The sequence below is a fragment of the Ranitomeya imitator genome, chromosome 9 (assembly GCF_032444005.1).
Source record: "Ranitomeya imitator isolate aRanImi1 chromosome 9, aRanImi1.pri, whole genome shotgun sequence".
NCBI lineage: Eukaryota > Metazoa > Chordata > Amphibia > Anura > Dendrobatidae > Ranitomeya > Ranitomeya imitator.
Window position 1 is genome coordinate 99,453,810 of NC_091290.1, and position 13,710 is coordinate 99,467,519.

At 43.4% G+C, this 13,710-nt stretch overlaps 1 protein-coding gene across 1 annotated transcript in view; it reads left to right on the forward strand.

The window, feature by feature from the left end:
- NFATC3 (nuclear factor of activated T cells 3) overlaps window positions 1-13,710 on the forward strand; it is a 224,022-nt gene that overhangs the window by 137,027 nt on the left and 73,285 nt on the right. The window contains exons 4-5 of the mRNA XM_069740254.1: window positions 2,973-3,172; window positions 13,467-13,639. Of these exons, the coding sequence (XP_069596355.1) occupies window positions 2,973-3,172; window positions 13,467-13,639 (373 nt within the window). The remainder of the gene's footprint in view (window positions 1-2,972; window positions 3,173-13,466; window positions 13,640-13,710) is intronic.

A 13,710-nucleotide genomic window follows, 5' to 3' on the forward strand; every position in this document is an offset into this window, starting at 1 on the left:
CTGCTTTTTTTCTTGATATAATACACATTCTAACAGACTATTCAGTAGGACTATCAGCTGTGTCCACCAGACTTCTGCACAACACAACTGATGGTCCGAACCCCATTTATAAGGCAAGAAATCCCACTTATTAAACCTGACAGGGCACACCTGTGAAGTGAAAACCATTCCCGGTGACTACCTCTTGAAGCTCATCAAGAGAATGCCAAGAGTGTGCAAAGCAGTCATCAAAGCAAAAGGTGGCTACTTTGAAGAGCCTAGAATATAAGACATAATTTCAGTTGTTTCACACTTCTTTGTTAAGTATATAATTCCACATGTGTTAATTCATAGTTTTGATGCCTTCAGTGTGAATGTACAATTTTCATAGTCATGAAAATACAGAAAAATCTTAAAATGAGAAGGTGTGTCCAAACTTTCGGTCTGTACTGTATATCGCTGGGGGCTATATATATATCAGTCACAGAAATGAAAAAATATCTTTGGGGATATATTATTAGGGAGCTCACAGAAAAATCCCCAGTGCTTAATGGATAAAAAGTTACCTTTTATTAATTACATTTAAAAAAAATCCCAATTAGTGCACTACATATACCATCACAACAACATACCATAGAAAAGACCAGGGTGGTGCCTGACCCTGCACGCCACTACATGCACCCTACCTGCCAGCGGAGGTTGTCACCCTATCACATGCGCAAATGGCGCCCCCGCTCACCGTGGACTATCCCCTAAATCTGCTGCCTCATTATAGTGAATGGATCCCTCGGGGGTTTCACCTGAATCAGCCACTGCTGCCTGTTTCTGGAAAATACCCTTGGAGGCAAAGTCGTCAATATACCTGTAGATAAATTCCCAAAGGTTATAATTTCCAAAATGGGGGTCACTTGAGGGGGGTTCTCCTCTTCTAGCACTTGAAGTCTCTGTATGTGGAATCCGCAAACTATTCTAGGAAAATCTGCGCTCCAGGAGGCAAGTAGCGCTCCATCCTTTAGTCTCACCGTGTAGCTAAGCAGTACTGTACAGCAATATACAAGGTATTTCTATATTCAGCAGAAACTGTGGAACAAATTTTGGTGCCATTTTTATTTATTTCCCAGTATGAAAATGTAGAATCTGGGACTAACACAGAATCTTGGTGGTAAAAATGTAATTATTTTTTCTTTACTGCCTAAAGGTATACAATTCTGTGACACACCTGTGGTGTCAATATGATCACTGCACCCTTGATTAATCCATTAAAATGTATAGTTTGTAAAATGAGGTTTCTTATGGGGGATTTTGCTGTTCTGGCACCTCAGGGACTCTATTAATGTGACATGGCACCCTCAAAACAGTCCAGCAAAATCTGAACTCCAATATGATGCTTCTTCCCTTCTGAGGTATGCACTGTGCCTGTAATGCAGTTTTTGACCAGATGTGTATCTGTGTACTCAAGAGAAATTGCACAGCAAATTTTGGGGTCCATTTTCTCCTTTTACCCTTAGGAAAATGCTAAATTTGTGGCTGAAAAAAACATTTTTGAGGGAAAATGTTTTTTTTGTTTTTATTTCCACGGCTCAACATTAGAAACTTCTGTGAAGGACCTGGGGGTTCAAGGTGTTCAATACACATCTAGATAAGCTCCCAAAGGGGTCTAGTTTCCAAAATGGTGTAATTTGTGGGTCTTTCACTGTTTAGGCACATCAGAGCCTTTCCAAACGCACATGGCGTCCACTGATTATTCCTGCAAATTTGCATTCATAAAGTGAAATGGCGCTCGATCCCTTCTGAGCCCTACCGTGCGCCTAAACAGTAGTTTTTCTACACATTCTGGGTATTGCATACTTAGGAGAAAATGCACTCCAAAATTTTGTTGTGCAGTTTCTCCTTTTACCCTGTTAGAGATGGGATTTCCAACCTACTCAGGTGTTCTCTATTCATAGGCACCTAGAATTGGGAACAACTAAATCAAAGAGACAGACACGTGGAAGTAGAAAAAAATGGGTCTAAAGGAAACTTTTTGTAGAAAAAAGTTAAATGTTTATTTTTTTCTTCCACATTCCATTAATTCCTATGAAGCACCTGAAGAGTTAATAAACTTCTTCTTTGTGGTTTTGAGTACCTTAAGAGGTGTAGTCTTTAGAATCATGTCACACTTGGGTATTTGTTGTCATATAGGCCCCTCAAAGTCGCTTCATATGTGAGGTGGTCCCTAAAAAAAATTATTTTGTTGTAAAAATGATAACTCGCTGGTCAAATTTTGACCCTCATAATATCCTAACAAAAATTTTAAAAAATTGCGCTGATGTAAAGTAGACATGTGGGAAATGTTGTTTATGAAATATTTTCTGTGAAATTTTCACAAATAAACGCAAGTTATATCAAGCAAGTTTTACCACTATCATGGAGTACAATATGTCATGAAAAAAAAACCAGCGTACGAATCACTGGGATCCGTCGAAGCGTTCCAGAGTTATTACCTCATAAAGTAACAGTGGTCAGAATGGTAAAAATTGGCCCGGTCAGGAAGGTGAAAATGGGCTTCGGGGTGAAGATGTTAATGCAAAAATACGGGGTTGTGAGGAGTTCAGACATGCTACATAAGACAGGTGAGGTCTGATTTCATTGGAGATTTGGATTACTTGTTGAGAAGGGTCCATGTTCAAGCCGAACATTTTATATTTTCGATTTCTGTGTCACGGCCAGTGAGCTACGTGGCATTCTGGAGTCCCATACTCTTTCTGCCTTTAGGAGTGACATGTATCTAACCCTTTACCTGCCATTGTAATACTGTATGTTCTTTGGAATATTTATAGTTAAATGTAATAATGTATTTTGCGCAACAACTAATGATAAACTTTTTGTCTACATGCTCACACAAACCTTTATTTAATGCAAAGACTTCTGCAGTCTCGGGGTTAACAAATCCTCCGGAATCTAACTAGTACATCATTAGCAATCCATGACCATTGGTGTATCTTGTCTTCCAGCTCGTGGGTTATACAGAGAAGCCTGTTACCCTGCAGATGTTTATTGGAACAGCCGATGACCGCTATTTGAGGCCTCATGCTTTTTACCAGGTGCACAGAATAACCGGAAAAACTGTAGCTACTGCAAGCCAAGAGATTATCATAACCAGCACTAAGGTTTTGGAAATTCCACTCTTACCAGAAAACAATATGTGTGCTAGGTGGGCTTTACAATTTTACAATTTCTTCTGATCAGTATGCTATAATGAATTCTTTGAACATTTGTTACCAATGCGAAGCATATATTAATTTACTGAAACCGTTTAACAAGGGTGTTAGGAACTTAATTTTGTATTCTTTTACTACATGTTCCCATCCTACACTTAATACCTCTTTTGTTTAAAATTTGTTTTCATTTATTTCTGAATCTCAACTCTTGGCACTTGACTTGGAAAATTTAGGCCAAAGTTTGAAATTTTTTATAAAGTCTCCATGGAGGAATCTGGAGGAAACATCTAGGATCACTAAACTTTGCCCACAAAGCAGAGAACAAAAAAACAAAAAGAAACAGACTGGTACGGATAAAATAAACTTCAAAAAAGCACTAATAGAATAATGAAATGGGTGCAAACATAAAAAGGCGCAAAACTATACAGAAGCCATGATGAATTGGTGGGGGAATAAATTCCCTTTAAATATTTTCCTGCTTTTGTTATGTAATTTTTCACAGCCTGGAAATTCATTTGTTTACTACAATATTTGTTTTTTTAAATAGTATGCATTTTCCTTTTTAAATTTAGCCAAGATCCATGACAAAAAACATTTCAATATTGATGGCTTAAAATGTTCCCTTCCCTCCTTTTTCTTCCCATAACTTGATGTTTTATTGGACTTTATACTTCTATTCTATGATATATTGTCCTTTTTCTTATTCTTTATGTTTTTGTAATTGAAAATGCTATAATATTTCAGTGAAAATTTAATTTTGGAAAAAAAAAACATTTCTAATAAGATTGACATAAAACTAAACTCCTTTATCCACTCCTAAAGTATAATTTCAAGTTTTGCAGTTTAAAGGGAACCTGTCACCCCCCCCCCCCCCCCTTCCCCAGGCGCTTTTAACTAACTTGTGCAGTACTAATGCTGCATTCTGTCAAAGTGGCTCTTTTAGTTCGGGTCCCTGCAACGCTGAAATAATCGCTATTATAATGTGCCCCTCATACCTGAATTTGTCAGGGGATCATGTCTTTTCCCCCCCTGACACAAATGCCTCCTCTATATCCTTCATGAATGTCCCCGGCGCCTGCGCTGTAAGTTCGAAGGGCAGAGCAAACTGCGCATGCCTGAAAAGAAAAACTTACAGCGCAGGTGCCGGGGATGTTCAATTCAATCCCTTATGGACGACATGTGTAGAAACATGTCGTCCATAAGGGATTGAATGTATGCAATATTGTAACTGAAGAAATCTGGAACTTATTAATGGATAAATAAAAGGTAAGTTTTACTCTACCATTGGACCGATCACTGGGGAAACAAAAAGATATATATATATATATATATATATTATAGAGAGAGATATGGATAGTAGATAGATAGATATATATAGATATCTATAATATAACGCTGGGAGCGTCACTCTGTCCGAAGCCTTTATAGACTGCGCAAGCGCCGGCGCAGTCTGGGCCTCACAGAGTGACGCTCCCGGGAGATCGCGGTATGCGTTCACACTGAACGCACACCGCGATCTCCAACAGAGAAGCGGGGACCGCCAGGAGGGTGAGTATCGGCCATATTCACCTGTCCTGCGTTCCACCGCTGACGCCGCCATCTTCCCGATCTTCGGCCTGTGACCTTCAGTTCAGAGGGCGCGATGACGCGCTTAATGCGCGCCGGCGCCGCCCTCTGACTGAACAGTCACAGCCAGGAGACCGGGAAGATGGCGGCGCCCAGCGGTGGAACGCAGGACAGGTGAGTATAGTAAGTGCTGGGGGGCCTGAGCTGGCGGCGATACTGGCACCTGACCCCCACAGCGCGCCGGTGTCCCCGCCTGCTCAGGCCCCCGGATGGGTGCAGCACATGACAGGATGGGGACACAGGATGGGTGCAGCACATACCAGGATGAGGCCCCCGGATGGGTGCAGCACATGACAGGATGGGGACACAGGATGGGTGCAGCACAAGACAGGATGGGGATGCAGGATGGGTGCAGCACATGACAGGATGGGGACGCAGGATGGGTGCAGCACATGACAGGATGAGGCCCCCGGATGGGTGCAGCACATGACAGGATGGGGACACAGGATGGGTGCAGCACATACCAGGATGGGGACGCAGGATGGGTGCAGCACAAGACAGGATGGGGACGCAGGATGGGTGCAGCACATGACAGGATGGGGACGCAGGATGGGTGCAGCACATGACAGGATGGGGACGCAGGATGGCTGCAGCACATGACAGGATGGGGACGCAGGATAGGTGCAGCACATGACAGGATGGGGACGCAGGATGGGTGCAGCACATGACAGGATAGGGACGCAGGATGGGTGCAGCACATGACAGGATGGGGACGCAGGATAGCTGCAGCACATGACAGTATGGGGGCGCAGGATGGGTGCAGCACATGACAGGATGGGGACGCAGGATGGGTGCAGCACATGACAGGATGGGGACGCAGGATGGGTGCAGCACATGACAGGATGGGGACACAGGATGGGGACGCAGGATGGGGACGCAGGATGGGTGCAGCACATACCAGGATGGGGACGCAGGATGGGTGCAGCACATGACAGGATGGGGGCGCAGGATGGGTGCAGCACATGACAGGATGGGGACGCAGGATGGGTGCAGCACATGACAGGATGGGGACGCAGGATGAAATAATCGCTATTATAATGTGCCCCTCATACCTGAATTTGTCAGGGGATCATGTCTTTCCCCCCCCTGACACAGCGAGACTGCTAAGTCATCTGGGTAATTTCACAACGCATCTTGGGAACGGAAGATGGCGGCAGCATCACACAGCTTCGCTGGATCCCAGGGGTGAGTATATAACTATTTTTTATTTTAATGACTTTTTTTTAACCCCTCTGTGACCTTAGACGTACTATCCCGTCGAGGTGCCCTGGGCTTATCTGACCCTGGACGGGATAGTACGTCATAGCCGATCGGCCGCGCTCACGGGGGGAGCGCGGCCGATCGCGGCCGGGTGTCAGCTGCTTATCGCAGCTGACATCCGGCAATATGTGCCAGGAGCGGTCACGGACCGCCCCCGGCACATTAACCCCTGGCACACCGCGATCAAAGATGATCGCGATGTGCCGGCGGTGCAGGGAAGCACCGCGCAGGGAGGGGGCTCCCTGCGGGCTTCCCTGAGCCCCCCGCAGCAACGCGATGTGATCGCGTTGCTGCGAGGGTCTCCTCACCTCCCTCCCTGCTCGAGCCCCGGATCCAAGATGGCCGCGGATCCGGGTCCTGCAGGGAGGGAGGTGGCTTCACAGAGCCTGCTTAGAGCAGGCACTGTGAAGGCTGCAGCGCTGCATGTCAGATCAGTGATCTGACAGAGTGCTGTGCAAACTGTCAGATCACTGATCTGTGATGTCCCCCCCTGGGACAAAGTAAAAAAGTAAAAAAAAATTTTTCCAAATGTGTAAAAAAAATAAAAAAAAATATTCCAAAATAATGAAAAAAAAAAAAAATATTATTCCCATAAATACATTTCTTCATCTAAATAAAAAAAAAAAACCAATAAAAGTACACATATTTAGTATCGTCGCGTCCGTAACGACCCGACCTATAAAACTGTCCCACTAGTTAACCCCTTCAGTAAACACCGTAAGAAAAAAAAAAAAAAAACGAGGCAAAAAACAACGCTTTATTATCATACCGCCGAACAAAAAGTGGAATAACACGCGATCAAAAGGACAGATATAAATAACCATGGTACCGCTGAAAGCGTCATATTGTCCCGCAAAAAAAGAGCCGCCATACAGCATCATCAGCAAAAAAATAAAAAAGTTATAGTCCTGAGAATAAAGCGATGCAAAAATAATTATTTTTTCTGTAAAATAGTTTTTATCGTATAAAAGCACCAAACCATAAAAAAATGATATAAATGAGGTATCGCTGTAATCGTACTGACCCGAAGAATAAAACTGATTTATCAATTTTACCAAACGCGGAACGGTATAAACGCCTCCCCCAATAGAAATTCATGAATAGCTGGCTTTTGGTCATTCTTCCTCACAAAAATCGGAATAAAAAGCGATAAAAAAATGTCACGTGCCCAAAAATGTTTTCAATAAAAACGTCAACTCGTCCCGCAAAAAACAAGACCTCACATGACTCTGTGGACCAAAATATGGAAAAATTATAGCTCTCAAAATGTGGTATTGCAAAAAATATTTTTTGCAATAAAAAGGGTCTTTCAGTGTGTGACGGCTGCCAATCATAAAAATCCGCTAAAAAACTCGCTATAAAAGTAAATCAAACCCCCCTTCATCACCCCCTTAGTTAGGGAAAAATAAAAAAAAATGTATTTATTTCCATTTTCCCATTAGGGCTAGGGCTAGGGCTAGGGCTAGGGTTAGGGCTAGGGCTAGGGTTAGGGCTAGGGCTAGGGTTAGGGCTAGGGCTAGGGCTAGGGCTAGGGCTAGGGTTAGGGCTAGGGTTAGGGTTAGGGTTAGGGCTAGGGTTAGGGCTAGGGTTAGGGCTAGGGTTATGGCTAGGGTTAGGGTTAGGGTTGGGGCTACAGTTAGGGTTGGGGCTAAAGTTAGGGTTAGGGTTTAGATTACATTTACAGTTGGGAATAGGGTTGGGATTAGGGTTAGGGGTGTGTCAGGGTTAGAGGTGTGGTTAGGGTTACCGTTGGAATTAGGGTTAGGGGTGTGTTTAGATTAGGGTTTCAGTTATAATTGGGGGGTTTCCACTGTTTCGGCACATCAGGGGCTCTCCAAACACGACATGGCGTCCGATCTCAATTCCAGCCAATTCTGCTTTGAAAAAGTAAAACAGTGCTCCTTCCCTTCCGAGCTCTCCTGTGTGCCCAAACAGGGGTTTACCCCAACATATGGAGTATCAGCGTACTCAGGACAAATTGGACAACTTTTGTGGACCAATTTCTCCTGTTACCCTTGGGAAAATACAAAACTGGGGGCTAAAAAATAATTTTTGTGGGAAAACAAAAAGATTTTTTATTTTCACGGCTCTGCGTTATAAACTGTAGTGAAACACTTGGGGGTTCAAAGTTCTCACAACACATCTAGATAAGTTCATTGAGGGGTCTAGTTTCCAATATGGGGTCACTTGTGGGGGGTTTCTACTGTTTAGGTACATTAGGGGCTCTGCAAACGCAATGTGACGCCTGCAGACCAATCCATCTAAGTCTGCATTCCAAATGATGCTCCTTCCCTTCCGAGCCCTCCCATGCGCCCAAACGGTGGTTCCCCCCCACATATCGGGTATCAGCGTACTCAGGACAAATTGGACAACAACATTTAGGGTCCAATTTCTCCTGCTAACCTTGGAAAAATACAAAACTGGGGGCTAAAATATAATTTTTGTGGAAAAAAAAATATTTTTTATTTGCATGGCTCTGCGTTATAAACTGTAGTGAAATACTTGGGGGTTCAAAGCTCTCACAACACATCAAGATGAGTTCCTTAGGGGGTCTACTTTCCAAAATGGTGTCACTTGTGGGGGGTTTCTACTGTTTAGGTACATTAGGGGCTCTGCAAACGCAATGTGACGCCTGCAGACCATTCCATCTAAGTCTGCATTCCAAATGGCGCTCCTTCCCTTCCGAACCCTCCCATGCGCCCAAACGGTGGTTCCCCCCCACATATGGGGTATCAGCGTACTCAGGACAAATTGGACAACAACTTTTGGGGTCCAATTTCTCCTGTTACCCTAGGGAAAATACAAAACTGGGGGCTAAAAAATAATTTTTGTGGGAAAAAAATTTTGTTTTATTTTTATGGCTCTGCATTATAAACTTCTGTGAAGCCCTTGGTGGGTCAAAGTGCTCACCACACATCCAGATAAGTTCCAAAATGGTGTCACTTGTGGGGGGTTTCAATGTTTAGGCACATCAGTGGCTCTCCAAACGCAACATGGCGTCCCATCTCAATTCCTGTCAATTTTGCATTGAAAAGTCAAACGGCGCTCCTTCCCTTCCGAGCTCTCCCATGCGCCCAAACAGTGGTTTACTGCCACATATGGGGTATCAGCGTACTCAGGACAAATTGGACAACAACTTTTGAGGTCCAATTTCTTCTCTTACCCTTGGAAAAATAAAAAATTGGGGGCAAAAATATAATTTTTGTGAAAAAATATGATTTTTTATTTTTACGGTTCTGCATTATAAACTTCTGTGAAGCACTTGGTGGGTCAAAGTGCTCACCACACATCCAGATAAGTTCCTTAGGGGGTCTACTTTCCAAAATGGTGTCACTTGTGGGGGGTTTCAATGTTTAGGCACATCAGTGGCTCTCCAAACGCAACATGGCGTCCCATCTCAATTCCTGTCAATTTTGCATTGAAAAGTCAAATAGCGCTCCTTCCCTTCCGAGCTCTCCCATGCGCCCAAACAGTGGTTTACTGCCACATATGGGGTATCAGCGTACTCAGGACAAATTGGACAACAACTTTTTGGGTCCAATTTCTCCTGTTACCCTTGGTAAAATAAAACAAATTGGAGCTGAAGTAAATTTTTTGTGTAAAAAAGTTAAATGTTCATTTTTATTTAAACATTCCAAAAATTCCTATTAAACACCTGAAGGGTTAATAAACTTCTTGAATGTGGTTTTGAGCACCTTGAGGGGTGCAGTTTTTAGAATGGTGTCACACTTGGGCATTTTCTATCATATAGACCCCTCAAAATGACTTCAAATGAGACGTGGTCCCTAAAAAAAAATGGTGTTGTAAAAATGAGAAATTGCTGGTCAACTTTTAACCCTTATAACTCCCTAACAAAAAAAAAATTGGTTCCAAAATTATGCTGATGTAAAGGAGACATGTGGGAAATGTTACTTATTAAGTATTTTGTGTGACATATCTCTGTGATTTAATTGCATAAAAATTCAAAGTTTGAAAATTGCGAAATTTTCAAAATTTTCGCCAAATTTCCGTTTTTTTCACAAATAAACGCAGGTACTATCAAAGAAATTTTACCACTATCATGAAGTACAATATGTCACGAGAAAACAATGTCAGAATCACCAGGATCCGTTGAAGCGTTTCGGAGTTATAACCTCATAAAGGGACAGTGGTCAGAATTGTAAAAATTGGCCTGGTCATTAACGTGCAAACCACCCTTGGGGGTAAAGGGGTTAAACAAGGATATGGTGAACACACTGCTAAATACTGCGTGGGCAGTGTTATATACCTACGTGACTGGGCAATATACTACGTGACTGGGCAATATACTACATGACTGGGCAATATACTACGTGACTGGGCAATATACTACGTGACTGGGCAATATACTACGTGACTGGGCAATATACTACGTGACTGGGCAATATACTACGTGGCTCTGTGCTGAATACTACGTGTCTGGGCAATATACTACGTGGCTGGGCAATATACTACGTAGCTGGGCAATATACTACGTAGCTGGGCAATATACTACGTGGCTGGGCAATATACTACGTGGCTGGGCAATATACTACGTGGCTGGGCAATATACTACGTGGCTGGGCAATATACTACGTGACTGGGCAATATACTACGTAGCTGGGCAATATACTACGTGGCTGGGCAATATACTACGTGGCTGGGCAATATACTACGTGGCTGGGCAATATACTATGTGACTGGGCAATATACTATGTGACTGGGCAATATACTACGTGACTGGGCAATATACTACGTGGCTCTCTGCTGAATACTATGTGGCTGGGCAATATACTACGTGGCTGGGCAATATACTACGTGGCTGGGCAATATACTACGTGGCTGGGCAATATACTACGTGGCTGGCCAATATACTACGTGACTGGGCAATATACTACGTAGCTGGGCAATATACTACGTGGCTGGGCAATATACTACGTGGCTGGGCAATATACTACGTGGCTGGGCAATATACTATGTGACTGGGCAATATACTATGTGACTGGGCAATATACTACGTGACTGGGCAATATACTACGTGGCTCTCTGCTGAATACTACGTGGCTGGGCAATATACTACGTGGCTCTCTGCTGAATACTATGTGGCTGGGCAATATACTACGTGGCTGGGCAATATACTACGTGACTGGGCAATATACTACGTAGCTGGGCAATATACTACGTGGCTGGGCAATATACTACGTGACTGGGCAATATACTACGTAGCTGGGCAATATACTACGTGACTGGGCAATATACTACGTGGCTGGGCAATATACTACGTGACTGGGCAATATACTACGTGGCTGGGCAATATACTATGTGACTGGGCAATATGCTATGTGGCTGGGCAATATGCTATGTGGCTGGGCAATATGCTATGTGGCTGGGCAATATGCTATGTGGCTGGGCAATATGCTATGTGGCTGGGCAATATGCTATGTGGCTGGGCAATATACTATGTGGCTGGGCAATATACTATGTGGCTGGGCAATATACTATGTGGACTGTGCAATATACTACGTGGAGATGCATATTCTAGAATATCCGATGCGTTAGAATCGGGCCACCATCTAGTAGATAGATAGATAGATATATATAGATATAGATACTAGATGCTGGACTGATTCTAACACATCGGGTATTCTAGAATATGCATGTCCACTTAGTATATTGCCCAGCCACATAGTATATTGCCCAGCCACATAGTATATTGCCCATTTACGTAGTATACAGCAAAGAGCCACGTAGTATATTGCCCAGTGACGTAGTATACAGCACAGGGCCACGTAGTATATTGCACAGCGACGTAGTATACAGCACAGAGCCACGTATTATATTGCCTAGCCACGTATGTCACAGGTTAAAAAATAAACATATACTCACCTTCCGAGGGAGCCCTTGTAGTCATGTTGCCTGTGTGTGGTGCACTCGGCAGCTTCTGGTCCCAGGGTTGGTAGCGCAGGACCCGTGATGACGTCGCGGTCACATGACAGTGACGTCATAGCAGGTCCTTCTCGCGCAGGACCTGTGATGAGGTCGCGGTCACAAGACCGTGACATCATGGCAGGTCCTTCTCGCGCAGGCGCGCAGGACCTGTGAAGAGGTCGCGGTCACTTGACCGTGACGTCATGGCAGGTCCTTGTCGCATACCATCCTTGCCATAGGAAAGTGCCACTTGCATGGAGCGGTTACCGGAGCGTCGCGAGGAGCGGGAAAGGCGGTGGACGGTGAGTATATTTTGATTTTTTTTTAAATTATTTTTAACATTAGATCCTTTTACTATTGACGCTGCATAGGCAGCATCAATAGTAAAAGCTTGGTCACACAGGGTTAATAGCGGCGGTAACTAAGTGCGTTACCCGAGGCATAACGCGGTCCGTTACCGCTGGCATTAACCCTGTGTGAGCGGTGACTGCGGGGAGTATGGAGCGGGCGCCGACTGCAGGGGAGTAGGGAGGGACTAATCGGACTGTGGCCGTTGCTGATTGGTCGCGGCAGCCATGACAGGCAGCTGGTGAGACCAATCAGTGACTTGGATTCCATGACAGACAGAGGCCGCGACCAATGAATATCTGTGACAGACAGAAAGAAAGACGGAAGTGACCCTTAGACAATTATATAGTAGATATATATATATATATATATATATATATATATATATATATATATATATATATATATATATATATATAATATATATAAAATATATCTAAAGATATAAATAGGAAAAAAATGGAACAGCACAATGCTCACCAGTGGTGGGTGCCTAGCCCCCTGGATAAAATGTATACCAAATAGCAAAAAAGAAGGCAGCACTCCAAAAGTTTCAGGTGAAAAAGAGGTGAAGTTTTAATCGACCCACATCACTGCGCGACGTTTCGGCTCACTGAGCCTTTTTCAGGCTTGAAGTGGAGTGCTGCCTTCTTTTTTGCTATTTGGTATCTAAAGATATAGATAGATAGATATTTTTTCTTTTAAATTAATTTTGACATTGAGCAAGTTTCTTATAGATAGATGGATAACAGAACTCGCTCACCAATGTCAGTGAAGTAGTTTAAATAGAATTTGCTCTCTGAGTGTTGTGAGGCAAAAAATGGGAAAATATACCATGACCCCATTGTCCGAATGAGCAAAATCCTTATGGGGTTAAGGTGCAGCATGGGTGTAATACATTGGGTAATACATTGGGTAGTTGCCAGTGATGTGGTTGGTGTACCAGGGCTGCTCTGCACTGCCATCATCATTTGTATTACTATGCTGTATTATATTTTGCTATTGGTCAAAGGTTTTTTTTTGGATAGTTAAATCTTAGTATTGATTTTTTTTTTATGGCTAAATTGTCATGTTTCTTCTGATAATGTTTATTAATATGTAGTCCATGTCTTTGTAATTGTTTTACAGCATTGACTGTGCTGGGATATTAAAGTTGCGGAATTCGGATATCGAATTGCGTAAAGGGGAGACGGACATTGGTAGGAAGAATACGCGTGTGCGCCTGGTGTTTAGGGTGCACATACCCCAGCCGAATGGAAAAGTTCTCTCCATACAAACGGCGTCCATACCTATTGAATGTTGTAAGTATGCATTTCCAGCCAACACTTCAAATGAGATATTTTATTTTCATGTTACTTCATGATGTTACCAG